The following is a 19,352-nucleotide window of genomic DNA, read 5'->3' as shown; positions in this document are numbered from 1 at the left end:
CTCTGGGGTGCATCCCATCAGGGCCCATGGATTTGTGGGTGCTCTCCTTAGGTGCTCTCTGACCCAATCTTCCTCTACCCAGGGCAAGTCTTCCTCTCCACCAGCTTCTTCTCTTGTCTCTAGGGCCTGGGGCTCTAAAGGGCTGCCCTTGGTAAACACCGAAGCAAAGAAGGCATTGAGCAACTCTGCTTTTTCTGTGTTATTTGTAACCAAGGTGCCCATCCCGTCCTCCAGCGGACCCACGTTTTCCCTGATCTTCCTTTTGCTGTTAATGTATTTAAAGAAATTTTTTTTTGTTATTTTTAACGTCCCTTGCCAGCTTGCCTTCCAGACGTGCCTTAGCTTTCCTTGTCGCATCTCTGCACTCCCTGACTACGTTCCTGTATTTCTCCCAGGGGGCCTGTCCTTTTTTCCACATTCTGTATACCGCTGCCTTCTGCTTGAGCATTGCCACAAGCTCCCGGCTCATCCACGCAGGTCGCCTGCCCCCTCTGCCTCCCTTCCTACACACAGGGATGCACTGTTGCTGGGCATGGAGGAAGTGCCGCTTGAAAACTAACCAGCTCTCTTGGGCCCCCCTGCCTTCTAGAGCACTAGCCCATGGGATTCTACCGAGGAGGTCTCTGAAGAGGCTAAAGTTGGCCCTCCTGAAGTCCATCGTCGCAAGGCTACTTACAGCCCTGCCTCCTCCTCGCTGAATCATGAACTCCACCAACTCATGGTCACTGCAGCCGAGGCTACCCCCCACCTTAACATCTCCTACTAGGCCCTCCCTATTTGATAGCACGAGGTCCAGTAGCCCACCTCTCCTCGTCGGCTCCTCCACAACCTGCGTCAAAAAGTTATCGTCGACGCTCTGCAGGAACCTCCAGGACTGCTTATGCCTGGCTGTGTTGTCCTCCCAGTTGATGTCGGGGTAGTTGAAGTCCCCCATGAGAACCAGGGCCTGTGACCGTGAGGCAACATCCAGCTGCCTATAGAAGGCCTCATCAGCCTCCTCGTCTTGGTCAGGTGGCCTGTAGCAGATACCCACCACAGTGTCTCCCACATTAGCCTGCCCTCTAATCCTTACCCACAAGCTCTCAACTCGCTCATCCTCGACTCCCAGGTTGAGCTCCATGCATTCCAGTTGCTCTCTCACATAAAGAGCAACTCCACCACCTCGCCTTCCCAGCCTGTCCTTCCTAAAGAGCACATAGCCTTCCATGGCAGCGCTCCAGTCGTGCGAGCTATCCCACCCACTCTGTGATTCCGATGAGAGACGTGGTGGGATAGCTCGCACGACTGGAGCGCTGTGAGAAATGAGGCTAATCGAACTACAGGCTCTACCTGGTTTTTGAGGGAGGTGTAAGCTCTATTCTCCTATACTTCGGTGCTGATATGGCTTTGCTAAGGGCTAGATATAAGAAATTAACGGATTAAGTGTCATTCCTAAAATGTCATTTATAGATCTTAGTGAGGGGTTGAAAGTGTGTTCATGTTCAGTATAGGTAAATGGAGAATGGGGGAACTGTTCTGGCTTCACATCTCTTAAGAGTACAGCAGCTTGTCCTTCCTTGGTGGATAGCTGGCAGTGCAGGGATTTCTGCAGATACCTTAAGAAAAAATGAAGAGCTGCAAATGCACCGATCAAGGAAAGAATTACAAGGATTGATGGAACTTTAGGATACTGGAGAAGCACCTACCTGGATATTCCATCATTGCCCGTCCATTATATTCACTCTTAAGGAAAGGCAAAGCCTGGAAGTGGGAATTAGAACACAAAGAGGTAGTGAATACTCTGACAGAAGAAATAGAAAAAATTCAGTCACTGGGACCAGAACACCCCCACGACCCTCTTATAGCTGAATGGGGTTGCACTGAACATGCCACTTACTGTAAGTTACAGCAAGTAACTTACTGTTACTAAGTTACAGTAACTTACTGTTACTTACTGTAACTTACTTAGAGGCTAGCCCTTATGGAACAAGAAGAAATTTATTGTTTAGCTTGACTGCATTTAAAGAAAGGGAACTACAACGTTCTGAATGGGAGAAAAAGGACTTTTATCCTTAGTCTGAGCAGTTAAACAGATTGAGAAAATACATCAAGGACAACCTGTGCAAACTAGAGGACCGTTTCATTTACTAGAAGCAATCCTAAAGGGGACTGCTCCCCCAGAAGGAATTGCACCAAACCCCACTACCACAAAATGCTATGCCTATCTAACAGGAGTTGCAGAAAATATGCAGCTAACTGAAGGGCATACTAAGGTTTCCAAATCGCAGATGCCTGTAAGAACAGATCCATTAGCATTGGAACAAGCTCTTAAACCTTCAGGAATTCTGAATGTACCATCCGTCATTGAAGGAACACCAACAGAAAACATGTGGTTTAGAGATGCTCCAGCAAAAAGGGTAAATGGTAAATGGCTATAAAAGACTGTTTCATTAAATATTACCACTGGTGAAGAAGTAATAGAAGAAGGTGAAGGCAGTGCACAAGTTACCCATGAGTCAGCAATGTGCCCTCATGGCCAAGAAGGCCAATGGGCCTCCTCACAGGAGTGGAAGGGGTCTCTGGCTTGCTTACAGCAACTAAGTGTAGGAAAGCCAAGGGGCGGAATATGGTGCAAGGACTATTGCTTTGGTTCTCACATCTACCTACTCCTGTTATTATCCAGAGTGATAACGGCTCACATTTCTCATGTAAAAATAGCAAGATTGGGCAAAGCAAGAAGGAATTCAGTTGGTATTCCACACCCCAAACTATCCCCAATCAAATGGGATAGTAGAAAGAGCTATTGGCTTGTTAAAAAAGAGCCTCAACCCACACAAGGCTCAACGGGACAGCCAACTTCCCAAAGTACTCCCTCAATTAAATAATCATTGTGGGCCTGCTGGAAGGCCTGTAAGCCCAGCATTCTTTGTGAAAGCTGAGCTTAGTGCTCAATCTACAGGTAAAAGAGGATGTCTAACAACGTTACAGCTGGAGAGCCTGTGATGGTCAATTTACCATCCATCGGTGCTGTGCCTAGGACTCTAGGTAAAGCTCGTGGCCCACTTGCCTGGGAAGCTACTGACAGCAGTGGTGCAAAAGACAGAAAAATGGCACAATGGATTTTCCCTTCTTTTTAAGTGGGGTAACCTGTTCCGCCTCACCCCACCGAAACAAATTTTTATTTTCTCTTGCAGTAGCGTGCAGGATGGCAGATGGAAATGCTGTATTTGTTTTACTAACTCCAGTGCTATTAGTTCCATTACTTATAATCTATAAGCTATATTAATTATATATTGTATATAAAGATCCAGGGCATGACAAAACAAATAACCCAAACTCAACCACCCAAAAGGTACAAATTTGTACATAATAGCAATACTTCATGTTAAAAACGTTTACTTGCCATGGACCTGTAAGTGTAAAAATTATCAATAGACTATTTATGGCACAGAGCCAAGAGGTGACCATAGCACCACTCTGTGACGATTAGATGACTTGACTATAGTCATGGGGCAGAGTGTGACCAGTGTGCTCCTTCCCCAGCTCAACCTGACTGTTCTCATGTAGCCCTATTCAGGTGTTAATCACCGGTGACATATCTGATCCTGGTGGGTAGCTCCCTGATTTCTTCCCCCACTCAGGTATTAACCAATATTAAGGGTCCTGATGGCTGCATTTTCGGGGGGAGATAAAGTTGATTGTGCATACACCAGCCAGAAGTGCTCTGAGATGAAAGAATGACTCTAAGTCAATCATCTTCTCCCATAAATATGGGGATAGCCCCAAAACCCCTTGAGCCTTCCTTGCATCGCAACCGGCTGCATGCCAGGGTCTCCCCTTGAGCACAGACACCTCCCAAGGATGCTCCTCAGCATTAAGAGATCCTGTCCAGATCCTAACAGATTCATGGTAAGTGACTATAGTGTGCTCTCTTTTTGAACTTGTAAACTTTACTGACATAACAGTGCACAATTTTCCTTAGTCCTAAACTGTTGATCTGGTCAGGGACTAGGACTGCATCCAGCTGCACCCAGACTCCTCTCACAAAGAGTTTGCAAAGCAAGGGGGTCCAATCTGAACCCCATGGCTTAATGCAAGGGTTTCCTTGGTAATTCTCTGTATATTCTGTACCCCACACAGTAAATAATAAGTGACCTTGCCTTTAGAATCTCGTGAAACCATCGCCCACATGAACAAAACCTATTACTATTTCTTTCAATGCATGAATGAAGTGCACTGTGTCACTCACTCCCACCACCACTCATTCCATGACAACCAATAACAAATACATCAGCAGCAAGAGGAAGACGAGGGAAAATGTGGGCCCACTGCTGAACAGGGTGGGTGTCTTGGTGATGGAGATTAAAGAGATGCCAGAGTTACTAAATGCCTTCTTTGCTTCAGCCTTCACTGCTGAGGTCAGTCCCCATGGACTAGAGAGCTCAGAACAAGAGAGAAAATCTGGAGGGAGGAACACCCTCCCCTGGTTGAAGAGCATTGCTGTAGAGATTATTTAGGCAAACTGGACACCCACAGATCTATGGGCCCCAACGGGATGCACCCACGGATGCTGAGAGAATTGGCAGGCGTTATTGCTCAGCCCCTCTCTATCATCTTCAAGAGGTCATGGAGAACAGGAGCGGTGCCAGAGGCCTGGAGGAAAGCCAGCGTCATTGAGGTGGATTGGGAACTGGCTGGATGGCAGAACTCGCAGCGTTGTGATAAATGGGGCCGAGTCTAGTTGGAGGCCTGTGGCCAGTGGTATCTCCCAGGGGCCAGTACTCCTCTAGCCCGGTGCTATTCAGCTTATCCATCAATGACTTGGAAGATGGGACAGAGTGCTCAAGTTTGCCTGTGATCCAAAACAGGGGGGAGTGGGCGACACAGCAGAGGGCTGCGCTGCCTTCAGAGGGACCTGGAGAGGTGGGTGAGTTGGGCACACAGGAACCTCCTGAGGGTCAACAAAGGCAAGTGCCACGTCATGCACCTGTGACAGGAGATGATCTTTAGAGGTCCCTTCCAACGTCAAAAATCCTGGGATTCTAGGATTTTCCGAGTCCCACATGGGACACTTAGAATCTACTGTTTCTCCTTACCCTTTGTAAGGTAGTGCTTCCTTTTGGAAGCACTTCTGTGGCAGCCTCCCGTTCCCAAGCAGGAGACTTGTTGATGCAGGTTTGAAAGCGGCGTTTGGAAGTGCCTGCTGGTGGCCTGGGGGCTTTATTTCACCCTGTGCTCTGCAGTGATGGGCCTGCCTGTGGATGGGCCACCTCTGACTGCTGTGTAATGGCACATGAGACAACAGCCGGTCACTGCTGGGCCTTCCAGCCCCACCGTGGGTTGTGGGAGCTGCTGGGCGCTGAGAGGGAAAGGGGCTGGAGGAAACTGCTGGCAGCGAATGTCCTTGGCGGGTGCTTTGGGGGAAGCTGGGGCAGGCTGGGTGGGTTTGTTCCCATTTCTGGTGACGATGGAGCCTCCTGGTGCTGCAGAGGGGCTGAGCAGCTCTGCCCGCACGCTGCTGGCACCAACAAACCGTGCGGCAGGGGGTTCTCCCTGGTGCCTGCAGCTGTGCCAGGCCAGCAGTGCAGCAGAGCAGGGCTGCGGGGCAGCAGATCTGCTCATCCACTGCCGCAGGCTGCTGCCGGCGGAGAGCGGAGCTGGCTTTGCTTTGGGATCCTTCACTGCCTTGGGATCCCAGGTTCTTCCCAGTGCTCCCAGTGACCCTGGTGCCCCAAAGCACCTGGCAGTGGCCGCCTAAGCTCAGTGCCTGCAAACCCCCTCCCTCCAGTCCCTGCTCTCCGCTGTCCCCAGGCAGCTCCACGCAGGGCCCACACCCCCAGGGAGGGAGGGCCAGGGCCGTTGCCGCACCGCACACAGCCCCACACGGACAGACAGTGCCTCTCCACAGGGACACAGCTTTATTTCCCTCCTGCTCTGCGCTGCTGGCCTCCCCCGGTGCAGAGCTCTGCAGCTACCGCCCGTCGAGCATGGGGCTCCTCGACGTGCTCCGGCCTAAGGTGAGCTGCAAAGACACCGACGTTGAGGGGAGCAGCATGGGCACAAGGCCCCTGATACCCCACGGTGCCCGGCTGGGGTGTCTTCCCTGACGCAGCCCTGGGGCCGCACAGGCCCCCATCCCCGAGCCCCCTGGATTTTGGCACCCACGGAACCTCTGGTCGCCTCGCTAGCCAGGCCCCACTACTGTAGCCACGTGGCTGGCGCTGTGTCCTGGAGCAGGCCTGGCATGGGGACATGGCCACCAGGGCAGGGGCATGGCCACAGCCCCGACCTGCCACAGAGCCCGACCTTGAACCCAATCCGGGGCCTCGGCCAGGAGCAGGGTCTCAGCCCCGCACTGCTGCTCACCCAGGACGTGGACGGCTGCCGCCTGAGGCGCCTGGTGGCTTCCCATGCAGCAGCTCCAAGATGTGCTCAGGAGCCGCTCGAACAGCGCGGGGCAGTCTTGGGCCTGTGACAACACACAGTGCAGGCAGTGGGAGCTCATCCCCGTCTCCAACAGCCCCCTTTGCCCCATTGCCTGCCCACCCATGGCCAGGACGGGGTTGACCCCATGACGAGGGAGTCACAGGATGGGCAGCCAGCACAGGGACACAGCCCCAGCACACAGCTCACTCACCAGGTGTCTGCAGACCTCGTCCTGCGTCTCGTGCGCGCTCAGCCCAACACTGATGTTGAAGCGCCTCCGCAGCCTCTTCGACCCCAGAAACGGGGCGCACAGGTGCAGGGTCACCTTGCAGGCCTGCAAAAGAGCCCCGGGCCTTGTCATGGGGATGCTCTGCACCTGCCCGGGCACTGAGGAAGGAACCTTGCTGGCAGGGCAGCATCACCCAGGGCCCATGGAGACTCCTGCAGCCCCACGCGGAAGGGAGCGAGTGCCCCCATGGCTCAGCCAGCTCCACGGGGCTTTCTGTGGGGCGCCTGGAGCTCTTACATTGCACACAGCCGGGGACGGATCACGAAGGTGCAGCACTAGGCTGGGAAAGGCCTCCTCCACCTCCCTGCTGAAAAACGCTCTCCTCCCCGAGGCAGAGGAGGCCAGGGTGCCGTAGAGGCCGAAGGCCGAGCAGCGCACTTCCTCTTCCTCCTGTGACGAGAAAGACCGTCGGGCAGGCTGCTAGCACACACTGCTCGGCACCGCGCAGCGCTGCCGACAGGGCAGGCGACCGGCGACGGCTGCCCCCTGTCAACAGCAGCCCGCAGGGGACGGCAACCCGCGTGGGCTCCCGCCTGCCCACGGAGAGACAGCGGCTCCACTTACCGCCCCCCAGAGTGCCCGGCAGCTCCTGGCCACCTCTTCAAAGGTAGAGCCCATGGCTCTCGCCTCCAGCCGTCCCAGCACCTTCGTCAGAGCCACCAGGCTCTCTGCAGCCACCTCGGGTCTGTCCACGTCCACCAGGCCCCCGAGCAGCGCTCTCACCACCATGGCCCAGTGCTTCCGCAGCTGCAGAACGACACACACATGAGCTCTTGCCTCTCAGTGCTGCTCCCTGCTGCAGTGCCAGCGGCAGCGCTTTCCAGAGCAAGCCCAGGGGAGAGCCCCGATGCCAGGGCATTGCCTCAGTGCAGCCCTGCACCTGCCTCGGCTCCTCGAGCACTTCCGTGCTCCTCCGCAGCTCGGCTTGTGCACAAAACCCACCAGAGGCTGTCTCACCTTTGTGGGTGTTCCTGTGGCCACGTTGCCCAGGCCCCTCATGGCCATTTGTCGCACGCTGCTGACAGGGTCGTGCGATCTCTCTGCCAGGGCCTCTAGGAGGGGTGTCACGATGTTCCTGTCCCTCACCAGCTGGTCCTTCATGAGCTGCAATTGAGACACGTGAGCGCTAGCATGGAGCACCCCTCACCTGGGTGAGACGCAGGAAGCCCTGCGAGCCCCCTCGCCCCGCGGCTGCCTCACCTCGGCACAGAACGCGGTGGCTGTGAGCCGCAGGTTCGCCGAGCGGGAACGCAGCCAGCGGAAGAGCCGCTGCACCAGGCGCTGCGGGACCTGCTCCGCACGCAGCAGCACACTGCGCACAGAGCACAACAGCCTTGTAGCACGTGCTCACACAGCATGGCCCCGCGGCACCGCTCCCAGCTGCGCCCACCCCGGTGCAGACGCCGCTTGCACTGGAGCAGAGCTCGGGGCAGGCCCCAGCTCCCGGCAGCCCTTCCTCCAGCACGGCCCCTGCCAGGGGCTCTCACCTCGCCAGGAGACACACGCCGGCCGTGTGAGCCTGGGGCGCTGCCAAGGATGCCCACACTCCCTGCTCCCGCAGCAGCCGCAGCCACCGGTGCTCCAGGCTCTTGGCCAGCACCAGCTCCAGGGCCTCCACAAACAGGCTGCAGGGAGAAGCCAAAGAAAGCTCCAGGCGCAGCACTTTGTGGGAAGCTGCTCTTTAGCACAGCCCCACGATGGATCCCAGCCGCAACACCCAGCTGAGTTGCAGAAACGGCCCAATGCCCCATGCACTGCCCTAGAGAGCCCAGTCCCAGGTACCATGGAGGCAGCCCAGCACCAGGGCAATAGGCAGGTGGCTCCTGCAAGGCCATGGGCCGCACACACAGATTCTGCCCCTGTCGCTCCTCACCTGCCCAGTGGGTCACTCCTCCTCAGCTCTCTGAGGGATGGGTCCATGTCCTCGCCGAGCGTTTCACTGAGCTGCTCCAGGAGGCTTGGAAGCAGCCAGGGAAGCAGGCGCCGAACCAGGGTGTCATTCTTCAGTGTTGACACCACCTCACAGAGGGCGCGAGTGATCTACAGAGAAATTTAACCAAGAACCACCTGGTAAAACAAGGCACTTGCCCATGGACCACGTCCCCCTGACAGCCCAGGGGCTTTTACTCTCTCTAGTTCTCACTGCAGGGAGAGTCTTTCAGCCTGGCAGCCGCAAGCTGTCCCAGCATCCCACGCTGCTACTACACCAGCCCAGCACCCCACAACGCTCCACGGGCCCTCACAAAGGGCAGGAATCCCGCTTGCACTCAAGCACCGCTTGGAAAGCACGTGCAAAGCGGCACGGCCGCCGAGGCTGCTGGACGTACCACACGAGGCTCCAGGGCAGCCTGGCTGCTGCCCAGCTCCCCAGCACAGCGGTTGCTCCCGTCGCTCTTTCCGGCTGCCCCCAACTTTTGTGTTAAGTGGACCAGGATTGGGCAGCCCACGGTGCTTCTCCCCAGGCTCCTCCACACCTCTGCTGTGTTGCTGCAAAGGAACACATGCCAGCACGTGAGCCCACATCCCTGGCTACCCAAGGTACCCCTGGAGAAGCCATACACCCTCCTTGTGCCCACGGGACTGCTGGTGCCCAGGTCCCGGCAGGGACATTAGCTGCAGCGCTCAGCCTTGCGTGGGGCAAAAGCACTGGCTGCCGAGAGGGCCGCCCATGCAGGCAAGCCCCGCGGCTGGCTCTGACGGCAGCGGGAAGGGCGGCTGCACAGACCTGTCCATGGGCAGCGGTGTCCGCAGGAGGCTGCCCAGCACCGGCTCTTGGTGAGAGCGGCACAGCTGGACCATGGCCTGCAGCACCACGCGCCGGGGAGTGCTCAGCTGGGTGCTCCGCAGGCATGTGCACAGGATGGACACCAGCTCGGGCACCTGAAAGGAGGTGGGCGAGAAAGAAAGGCTCGGTGTGTCCTTTCCCCATTGTGCCTCGGGGCCAACACACTACTGCAGAGAACAGCCAAAGGCAAACCTAAAAAATGCCTCTCTCACCTCCTCCTGGAGTATCTTGTCAACACAATCCCCCAGGAAGGTCAGTGCCCACCGACCCGCAGCCCACATGCACATGGGCCTGGTGCACAGCAGGCTCTCTACGATGCTGCTCACGAAGCCTGTGGCCTGGCCTCGTGGGAAATATTTGCACACAAGCTGGGGAGAAATCAGAAACACAAGCGAGCGTGTCACGGGAGTTGCTCAGATGCAAAACATGTGTCCTGCAAGCAGCACTCCCACACACACGTGCACACAAACATATTATGGCCCCACTCGTGCTTTTTGAGGGCCAGGTACCTTGGCAATGTTGGTGGAGGTTGCCAGCAGAGACCCAGAGGTGACGGTTTGGAGCCTCTCGGACAGAGACGTGACCTGGGTCCACGGTGCCACATCCATCTTTTCATCTGGAACTATCAGAAAGGGGAGTGACGTTGATGGGGAGCCGTCTCCCGGATTCCTGGGCACTGAGCAAGGACATGGGGGAGGCCAGCAAAGGCCACACAAAGCCAGGGTCCCCCGAGGCAACACAGTGGCTTTGCAAGCTGGACAAGGTGCTACGGCGCAGGGGGATGGGGCCTGGTGCTGGGCTCCTTCCTGCAGGGAGCAGCAGGGGCAGCCCTGCCTATTCCTCTCACCAACTCTCTGCAGAAGGAGGCAGAGGCAGGTCGCTGCCCACCGACGGGATGCGGCTGACTCCTCACATGTCAGAGGCCCCAGCAGTCCCACCAAGGAGCCAAACTCTTGGCAGGCACCGCCTCGCTGTGGGAGCGAGACACAGGCACGAAGGTCACCGGCATCGCCACGGCCGCTGGCCCTCTCCCGACTGCAGCGCCCCAAGCACTGGCGGAGCCGGGCGGGAACAAGGGGCCACCCTGCAGCCCTGGGACACCCAGAACCCGCCGCCCGCCCACGCAGAGCTCCCGGCACAGGGTCCCCGCTCACCCTCTGCTCGTGCCTCTCTTCGCAGGTGCTCAGCACCTGCACACACACTTGTAGCGCTCCATCACGCTCACACAGGTGGGCCGAGGTGAGCCAGCGCCGCAGGACCTGCCACAACAGCGTCTGCTTCACCATGGCCTGAATTTTGCCCTGCACCCCTCCCAGGGGCCCTCCTGCTTTTGGGACCCTGCTTTCCCGGGGCACCGCAGCCCCACGTGAGGAGCCCTTGCTGGGGCCACCTCCCCAGTCCAGCCTCTCGCCATGGGCAGCCTTCATTTGTGCATCAGCCCTTGTTCACAGCTGCACAAGTGGGAGAAGCTCTGCTCATCTAGGGGGCTGCAGGACACTGCAAGCTGCCTGCAAGAACGTTGCTGCAGACGGGAAAAGCATGGATGCAAGCCTAGGGTGAGGGGTCCTGAAGCTAGGACCATTTCACTTCCCGCTGATGTGCACGGATGGCACCGAGTTAGAGAAGAGCTCCCCTCCACGGATCAGGCCCGCAGGCCTGATTCCCCTGGCTCTGCTGTGTTCTGGCAGCAGCAACGCCTTCCCCGCTGCCCCAGGGCACTCACCTGCACCACGTCCCCCAGGCAGATGGGGACCGGCTCTGCCTGCTGGAGGGCTGCCATGAGCTGTGCCAGGGCTCGCAGGGATTGCGCCTGTCACCAGAAAGCAGAGGACAGGCCATGTACCCCACAAAGATGCCACAGCAGCCAGTGGTGATTCCCATTCCCAGTGTGGGGTGCCTGGTGCTGGCTCCCCGCTCAGCGGTGACCCAGCAGGCCAGCACCTACCGCTGCGCGTGAAGCAGTCGCCATCGTCTCCCCTCTCATGTGCAGCTGCTCTGGATAACGACGGCACAGGATGGCCTGGCAGCATTGAGTCAGGAGGCTGCACTTTTCCCCCCTGCTCAAACAGGGTTTCAGCTTGCTGAAAGGAGAAAAGGGCAGAGAACACAGAGAGGGGGCTTACTAGCACTCCCCAGAGTGAGGCAGAGGACAACTGCCTTTGGTCGAATCCACAATCCCAAACCCAGCGCCCGCAGCCCCAGCCAGACTAGCCAGCTGTGCTGGGACACACACTGGCATCCACAGTGCCAGGAACAGACCCTACCTCAACTGCTCCATGGCCACGAGGGCCCGGGGCTGCACCGGGGACTCCCGCGGCTCCTCCTGAATCACCTCCTGCAAGGCACAGACAGACAGGCACAGGGTGGGCAGGGGGCAGGAGAGCGGGAGGGAGCTCCTGCCAGGCCAAGCCATGGGCTGAGCTGCCCGAGCCCACAGACACCAGCTCTGCTGCCCCCTCACGACTCCCACAGAGGCTCTACAGGAAAAGGCAGCAGCTCTGCAGCGCTGGGACGCACCCTGCTCCCCCACTGCAGCCCCAGCGCCAGCCCCCACGCGCCCTGCCAGCTGGGGATGCAGCTCGTGGCCATCAGGAGCTTGCATACCACCCTGCAAGAGCATCGCGCCCCTCCGCAAACCCATCCCATGGCACAGCCCTTGGCTCCCCTGCACCGCGGCCCCGGCTCTGGGCACTCACCACCAGGGTCTGCAGCAGCTCCCGCTTGCAGCAGAGCTCAAACCTGGGGCTGCTGCCTGCAGCCTGCAGGGCAAGGCTGATTTCTGTGATGCTCTGCACCAGGGAGAGCCTCAGTTGTGCGTCCTGATGCCACGGGAGACAAAGAGGCTTTCAGCCAGGGCCCCAGGGTGGGAAGGGCAGCGGGTCTGGGGCTAATCTGCCTCCAAGCACAGTGCAGGGAGGACATGGTACCCTCTGGGACCCTGAAGCACCCTGGGCACCTGCCCCCCAACACGGAAACGTCCCCTCCCTCTCCCTTGCTGGCAAGGAGCCTCCCATGGGAGGGGAAGCCATTGCTCCAGGTGCTGCCTGGGAAGACCCTGTGCATCGTGGACACGGGCAGCAGGCTGAGCAGCGCTCGCCTGGCTGCAGCGGCAGAGGTGCGTGACAGGAGGAGCAGGAGGGGCCGCAGCTGGCAGCACCCACACGCCTCTGCCCCACGCTGCGAGCTCCCACCTGGCAGCCCTCCCTGTAGAGCCCCAGCACATTGCCCACGACGTCTCTCTCAACGTGGGCCAGCAGCTGCTCCCTGGGGGCGCGCAGCGACATCCGCCCGTAGGTGACCATGAGCGTGGCACGAGCAGCGCGTGTCCTCACCGTGTCGCCCTGCCGGGGGTTCCCCAGAGAAGCACCGAGACGTCAGCCCGCTGCCCTCCTCTGCCCCGAGACTCCGTGTGCTCCTAAGGCAGGAGCTGCCCCTGCCCCAACAGTGGCACCTCCCAGCAGGGGCACCCTGGGCCCTTTACCTTCTGGGTTTTCAAAGTTGCCAGGAACTCCTTCACGCAGGCCAAGGCAAGCGAGAAGTGGCTCTCGGCACAGCGCGACAGGATGGAAACCATTCCCTGCAAGGCAGCAGAAACAGGGAGTCGCTCCCAGCCCAGCGCCCAGCCGTGACCAGCTCCAGTGGTCAGGCAGGACCCTTCTGCAAGGAAAGGGCCACAAACAGGATACCAGCTGTGCTGGAGCAGGGCCGCACAGAGCCCCTGCGCCCCAGGCACACGCAGGAGACACCCTGCCGCACAGCAGGGCAGTGCGAGGAACCCTCACCTGCGCCTCCCACAGCTCTAGGAAGTTGGCTGCTTGCAGGTGCTTCAGGGTCTGCTCTCGCACGTGGCGCAGACACCCGCAAGCTGCCAGGGCCGTGCCGAGAGCCTTGTACAGGAACCTCTGCAAGAGGAGAGGCCAGGCCCCAGCTGCAGGGACAGCCCTGCCCGGCGGGACAGGGCCAGGCCGCAGCGGTGCCACCGTGCCGAGAGCCGCCCAGGCGCCTGCGGCAGCAGCCCCAACTGCACGCGCTGGCCAGCCCGGCACAGCCACCAGCCCGGCACGGAGGGGAGAGCAAGCGCCTTCCTGGGCAGCGAGAGCAGCAGGGACAGGAGCCCGCTGGGCAGAGCAGCGCCGCCAGCCCGTGCGTGGGCCCCGGCCTCCCAGGGCTCTGCTGGTGCCGCAGCCCTCAGGGCGCCCCAGCAGCGGCAGCGACACCGCGCAGGGAACAAACCTTCTCCCAGGACAGGCGGGGAGAGCTGCCCAGCTGCTGGCTCAGCTCCTGGCTCAGGCCCACAATCCAGACGTCGCTCGCGATGGCTTCCAGCGACATTTGCAGGAACTAGAGCAGAGGGGGACATGAAGCAAACACCCCCTGCCCTTGCCTGGGCCCTTTTGCACATCTAATGGGCAGAGCTCCCCAACCAGCCCTCTTGCAATGTGCCTCTCACTCTTCCCCTAACACGATGCTTGAGCCCGGGGGTTTGGCAGGAGCTTGTGCTGCTCAGTGTCCCAAAAGGGAGCCCCCAGATTCCTCCCAACACTCTTCCACACCCTGGGTGCCCGATCCAGCTGTGGCCCCCACACACATGCTGTACCTTCAGCACAAGGCTCTCCCACTCGGCCACGTCCAGGGAGCTGGCGGTTGTTCCTGCAAAGCCCAAGGAGGCAGACCCTGTGCTCTCAGTGCCCTGAGCCCCCAGCAGAGCCCCAGGGTCTCCTTTGCAATCCAACAGCCCAAAGGCTCAGCCCAGGGGGCTGACGAGCATCCCTAAACCTGGCACCATTCCCCAGTGCCAAGCTGGGAGCTGATAGCATTTTGCTGCGTCCTCTGCCGCCAGCCTGTCCCTGGCAGCGACACTTTACCTGCCAGGTGCTGCAGCAGCAGGGGGATCTCTGCAGCCCAGCTTGCCCCCAGCGCGCTGTGGATCATGCCGGGGAGCACCTGCAGAAGCTGCAGGGCCGCAGCGCCACGGCCACCGCCCGCATGCGGAGCCACCGCCGCCGTCACCTAGCAGAGCGGGAGAGAGACGGGGGGGGCTCGCACCCGCCTCGGAAGCCGCGGCTGCGCCGCAGGCAGCCAGGCAGGCAGGCAGGGAGCCCCAGGCGCCTCTCGCACACTCCTGCCTCCTCCCGAGGTGCCTGCACCGGCCTCGGCACCATCTCTCCCGCCCTCTGCCCGGCCACAAAAGCTCCTTCCCCGCTCCTCGAACTCACCAGCAGGCGAGCCAGCAGCGCCTGGGGAGCCGGCAGAGCCGCTGTGGGCACAAAGGAAGGCAGAGTGAGATTCCCAGCCCCTCAGGCCCTGCCCATGCCACTTCCCGTGCTGCCACGCAGGGCTAAAGGGCACCCTGGCCACAGCGCCTGTGCAGCGGCACTGCCGGGTTCCTGGCGCTGTGCACACAGGGACAAGGACAGCCCTGGTATGGCAGGAACCAGCCCCAGAGCCCCAGAGAGCTGCGAGCAGCAGTGCCCAGCGCCTCCGCCGGGAAGGGCCGCATGGAAAGAGCCCTCGCGCCCGGCAGCAGACACTGCTCTGCCCTCTGCAGCCCCGCGCCTCCCACAAGGGCCTGGCAGGGCTGCAGGGGCACGCGCTGTCCCGCGCCACCAGCCCGGCACTGCTGCCCGGCACCTGCTGCTCCCCACCTTGCTCCTCAGGCTCCAGGGCCTCGGGCTCCCCATGCTCAGTCTCCTGGCGCCTCTCGGCCAGGGCGCGCAGGCAGCGGCACAGTGGCACAAGCAAGCCCGTGTACTGCACTGGCACCACGTAGTGCAGCAGCTTCGGCCACAGGAGCTGCGGGCAAGAACCAGGCCATTTGGCACGAGGGCATTCCTGCCTCTCCGTCCCAGTCCCTGCGTCATTTCCATGTCTCCAGCCCTGGCCTGGGCCCTTGGCCTCGCTCCTTCACGAGCTCAGGAGCTCTGCTCCTGCTCTGCCCTCCTCCTCTCCCTCCTGCCCCTCTCCCTGCCACGCTTCGCACCCCTTTCCCTCTCCCTCGCTCTGGCTGCCTGCTGAGAGCGGCTGGCACACCTCTGCCCGCGGGTCAGCTCCCTTCCCTGTGGCAAAGGGATGCGGGAGCCACTCGGCCTCGCCAGCCCCTCCCAAGATCTCTATGGGCTACGGGACGCAGCCAAGGCGCGTGCCCAGCGGTGCTCATGCACTGCAGCACGCACAGGATGAGCGAGTCTGGCCACACAGAGCTCACACCCAGCTCTCCCTGATTGCTTTCATGCCTAAGGTGGGCGTCCCGGTGCACATGGCGAGAACAACTCACCTGGGCTACCGCTCTGTTGGAGACATCCAGCGTGCTGACCATGTGCCAGCACAGGCGCCGAATGGCCCGTTCTTCATGTGCTTCCACAGCACAAAGATTCCCTGTAGCCTGCGGGACAGGGTGGCAAAAATTTGTCACTGCCCCTTCCCAGGCCCCACGGTGCCTGGCGATGGGGAGGACCCCCACCACGGCACCGGTACTGGCAGCCCGGCTGTGCTGGGCTCCGCTCCTTCAGGGAGACCCATGGCAGTGCGGCACAGACACGAGGTGCAGCCGTGGCGCTGTGCTCTGCCTTACCAGCCTGCCCGAGGCACGGCAGAACTCGCTGAAGAGATGCCCCACCACGTCCCACGACGAGCAGCCCAGGCCGCTGGAGCGCAGCAGCTCCCCGATGAAGTGCAGGACGGCCATCCTCACCTGCAGGCAGGGCAGGCTGCCGTCACGAGCCGGCCCCAAGCCCCAGGGGAGCTGCCTGGGCTGCGCTGCAGCCCCTCTGCCCAGGCCGGGACAAGGAGGCAACAGCAGCAGCCCTTGCTCTGCTGCTGCTGCTGCCGCCAGCCTCCTGCCCCAGAGCCTGCCTCCGCCTATGGCAAAGGCCTGGCCAGGCTCTGCCTTGGAACAGCCCTGCTCTGCCCTGCAATGGCCCTGTCCAGACCAGCTCACCTGGCACGTGGGGTCGTGGCACACGGACTCAGCCAGTTTGGCAAACAGGGCCAAGTTCTCCCGCACGGCAGGCACTGCAAGAGACACGGAGAGGCGGTGCTGAAGCCAAGTCCCCGTTTCCGCAGGGATTTCACACAGCTCCATGGCTTCCCACACACAAGCAGGGCAGAAAAGGGGCGCCAGCCTGTGCCTCAAAGGAAGCAGCACATTCCCAAGGGGATGCTGATCTTTTTGTTGCCTGGCCTACTGACCATCAGAGCGGACCAGAGCTTGCAGCACTCCCACAGCTGCTACACGATCGGCCTTGCTCCCGTTCCTCAGTTTGAAATAAAGGAAGACGATTGTCTCCTCGGGGCAGATTTGGGCTGTGGGGAAGAAAGAAATCCTGCTGGTCAGGAGAGCCCAGCGTCTTCCCACGTGCGCAGCTTTGCGAGAGCTGCGGCGACGCTGCAGCGCGGCCCCGGCTCTCCTCTCCTTACCCTGCAGCACCATGCAGCGGCACAGCTCTGCCCTGTGCTCGGGCCGGGGCGGATCGATCTCATCACAGAGCTGTGGGAACAAAGTGTTTTTCACAGCAGGTTGCACTGGTAGAGAGGGGGACAGAAAGGAAACGTCTCGCGGGCATCTCTGGGTGCGGAGCCGCGCGCCAAGCGCAGCGCCCTGGGCACACGCAGGCCTGGGCAGCAGCCGAGGCTGCCCAGGAGCCCCAGGCCAGGGAGGCGCCGCCAGGCCTTACCTGCTCGTGCACAGCAGCACTGACGGCCTGCAGGTGGGCCCGTGGCCCGCGGCTCTGAATGCCAGCCACAGCTGCCAGGAAACGGCCCAGGCTCTGCAAGGGAGCGCGGCAGGGAGAGGGCAGCAGTTACCGCGAGCCCCCAGGAAGGCAGAAACAGGCGTCACTGGGAAAACCACGGCCTGAACGCACTCACAGAGCTCTTCACACACCCGCGCCCTGGGAGGCACCGCAGGGTCCCCTGCGGAGCCACGTGCCCCAGCCACTCAACGCGCCCTCCCAGCCCTTCTGCCCTGCTGCTTTCTGCCAGCAGGAGCCCGGGGAGCCACAGGGCCCCGTTCCCTCTTCCTATCTCCAAGGGACTCAGCTCCTGCTGGTGCCCTGCAACCCCCCGACGCCTCATTGCTTCCCCGCAGGCCCCGGCCGCGCCGTGCCCCGCACAGTGCCTCACCATGGTCACACCAAGGGGCTCTCGGACCTCTCGGTATTGGTGCAGCAGCCAGAGCAGCTGCTCCCAGGCGCGCTGGCGGTACTGCTCCGCGTGCAGCAGGACGGTCATCATGGCACCCACTGCCCTGAGCACGGCCTGCTTGGCCTGCCGAGGGAAAGCAAGACGCCGCCACATGCAGGGATGAGGCTCTCTCCAGCACCCACCTCCCTGCGAGACACCCAGCCTGCACTTCCCACACAGGGCTCTCCTTTTCCTCTCAGTCCCGGCAAGAAGGCCTCGCTCGCCGGCACAGGGAGCGTTTCCTCCCACCACCCCCAGCTGCCCTGCTAGAAGGCCCCAGCATTCGCCTCTTGCCTGCCCCAAGTGCTTGGCCCAGGGCTGCTGCACGGATGTCCCCTCCTGCCTGTCAGCACCGCTCACGTCGGCGCTCCCTGAAGGCTCCCGGCTCGGGATGCTTTCCAACCAGCCTGCTCCCTCCAAGCCCTCACCCGGCCCCGTGCACAGCCCCGCTGGCCCCTGCGGACGTCCCCGTGGCTGCCCATGGCTGCGAGGGCAGCAAGGCTCACCTCTTCCTCCTTGCACCGCTGCCAGTGTCTGCCCACGTAGCAGAAGAGCGGGTAAACCGGGGCGCAGAGCTGGGCGGCCTCCAGGCGAGGGAAGACCTGTTTGTCCCACTCATGCAGGTACCCAGCTATCCCGCTGCACCACTGCTCCAGAACTGCAGCACAGGAAGGGAAACAGGATCGCCTCAAAACCTCTGACCAGCACCACACATTGCAGTGGCCCCCAGGCCTCCTTCCACCCACTATGGCCTTGCAAGGGTGGCACGGAGATCTGGCTTCAGAGACACCCTGCGCGATGGCACGAGACGGCCGTGTGGAAACGCTGCCTTGCTTCTCCCTTCTTCCACCCCCGCACACCTTCTCCTCCCCAAGGCTTAGCTCCCCTCCAACAGTGCCCGCTGCAGCCCCAGCCTCTTCCTGCCCCGAGCATTTGCCCCTCAGCGCAAGCTTCACGGTTTTGGCCCTTTTTTCCTGGGCTCTGCCTTTAAGCCCACAAACAGCAAAGCAGGCTGTGCTTGATGAAAGGGAAGGGAAGGGAACAGGGGAGCCCAGGCTGGGCAGAGCGTGGCCAAAGGCAGCTGAACCGGGAGGCACACGTGGCAGCAGAGGCCGGGCAGGGAGCCAGGAGCTCCTCCGGCCAGCGGCACCCAGTGCCGTCGGCTCCGGCCGCAGAGCCGCTGGCGGCAGCGCCGCAGCACCGACACTCACCGTCGCAGACGAGACGCAGCGTGCGGCCGCTCCCCGCCGCGCTCAGCACGTGCTGCAGGGCCGACAGCGTGCTCCCCGCAAAGGGCACGCACTGCAGGGCTGCAGAGAGAGCAGCGTGTGGGCAGCCCGGCCACCCAGAGCCGCGGCGGCCAACGGGCTCCATCTCCCGGCACCGCTGCCAGGACAGCGCTGGGCCAGGGGGAGAGCCCGCTGCAGGGAGGCTCCTGCCAGGCCACTTGTGTGCCAACCACCTTCCTCGAGGGGCACGGGGAGTGGGGAAGCCCTAAACTGGGGAGGACAGCGTGGGGCACAGCCTGGTGTGTTGGCTCTTTGCTGGTTTCCCTCTGGTGCAGCCCCAGGTCTTTGGGGCAGGGCTAGGAGTCCGTTCTCCTGCTTGGCACCTGCTGGCACCCAGCTGGGGGGCCCTACCATAGCGGGCAGCCACGTTGCGCAGCGTGATGAGGACAGACTCCTCCGACAT

The 19,352-nt window shown here is 60.9% G+C and overlaps 2 protein-coding genes across 2 annotated transcripts in view; both read right to left on the bottom strand.

The window, feature by feature from the left end:
• LOC148595553 (maestro heat-like repeat-containing protein family member 2B) overlaps positions 1-19,352 on the bottom strand; it is a 28,619-nt gene extending 9,267 nt beyond the window's left edge. Inside the window, exons 1-19 of the mRNA XM_088520390.1 lie at positions 19,301-19,352; positions 18,872-18,970; positions 18,167-18,318; positions 17,601-17,744; positions 17,153-17,245; positions 16,896-16,965; positions 16,668-16,781; positions 16,417-16,490; positions 16,051-16,170; positions 15,754-15,861; positions 15,125-15,272; positions 14,696-14,736; positions 14,345-14,423; positions 14,077-14,129; positions 13,683-13,820; positions 13,457-13,647; positions 13,262-13,421; positions 12,625-12,829; positions 5,309-5,338 (exon numbers count right to left, since the gene is read on the bottom strand). Of these exons, the coding sequence (XP_088376516.1) occupies positions 5,309-5,338; positions 12,625-12,829; positions 13,262-13,421; positions 13,457-13,647; positions 13,683-13,820; positions 14,077-14,129; positions 14,345-14,423; positions 14,696-14,736; positions 15,125-15,272; positions 15,754-15,861; positions 16,051-16,170; positions 16,417-16,490; positions 16,668-16,781; positions 16,896-16,965; positions 17,153-17,245; positions 17,601-17,744; positions 18,167-18,318; positions 18,872-18,970; positions 19,301-19,352 (2,071 nt within the window). The remainder of the gene's footprint in view (positions 1-5,308; positions 5,339-12,624; positions 12,830-13,261; positions 13,422-13,456; positions 13,648-13,682; positions 13,821-14,076; positions 14,130-14,344; positions 14,424-14,695; positions 14,737-15,124; positions 15,273-15,753; positions 15,862-16,050; positions 16,171-16,416; positions 16,491-16,667; positions 16,782-16,895; positions 16,966-17,152; positions 17,246-17,600; positions 17,745-18,166; positions 18,319-18,871; positions 18,971-19,300) is intronic.
• LOC148595554 (maestro heat-like repeat-containing protein family member 1) lies at positions 8,178-11,918 on the bottom strand. The gene is made up of 10 exons (XM_088520350.1): positions 11,744-11,918; positions 11,419-11,560; positions 11,203-11,289; positions 10,634-10,738; positions 10,327-10,450; positions 9,989-10,101; positions 9,420-9,574; positions 9,022-9,181; positions 8,568-8,734; positions 8,178-8,319 (listed from the first exon to the last, which is right to left on the bottom strand). The coding sequence occupies exons 1-10, from the start codon at positions 11,890-11,892 to the stop codon at positions 8,178-8,180; spliced, it is 1,344 nt and encodes a 447-aa protein (XP_088376476.1). The 5' UTR covers positions 11,893-11,918.

Source organism: Tinamus guttatus, unplaced genomic scaffold (genome assembly GCF_059628265.1).
Source record: "Tinamus guttatus ecotype Peru unplaced genomic scaffold, ASM5962826v1 Tinamus_guttatus_pri_ptg000087l, whole genome shotgun sequence".
Lineage (NCBI taxonomy): Eukaryota > Metazoa > Chordata > Aves > Tinamiformes > Tinamidae > Tinamus > Tinamus guttatus.
This window is presented reverse-complemented; position numbering and strand designations above follow the sequence as displayed.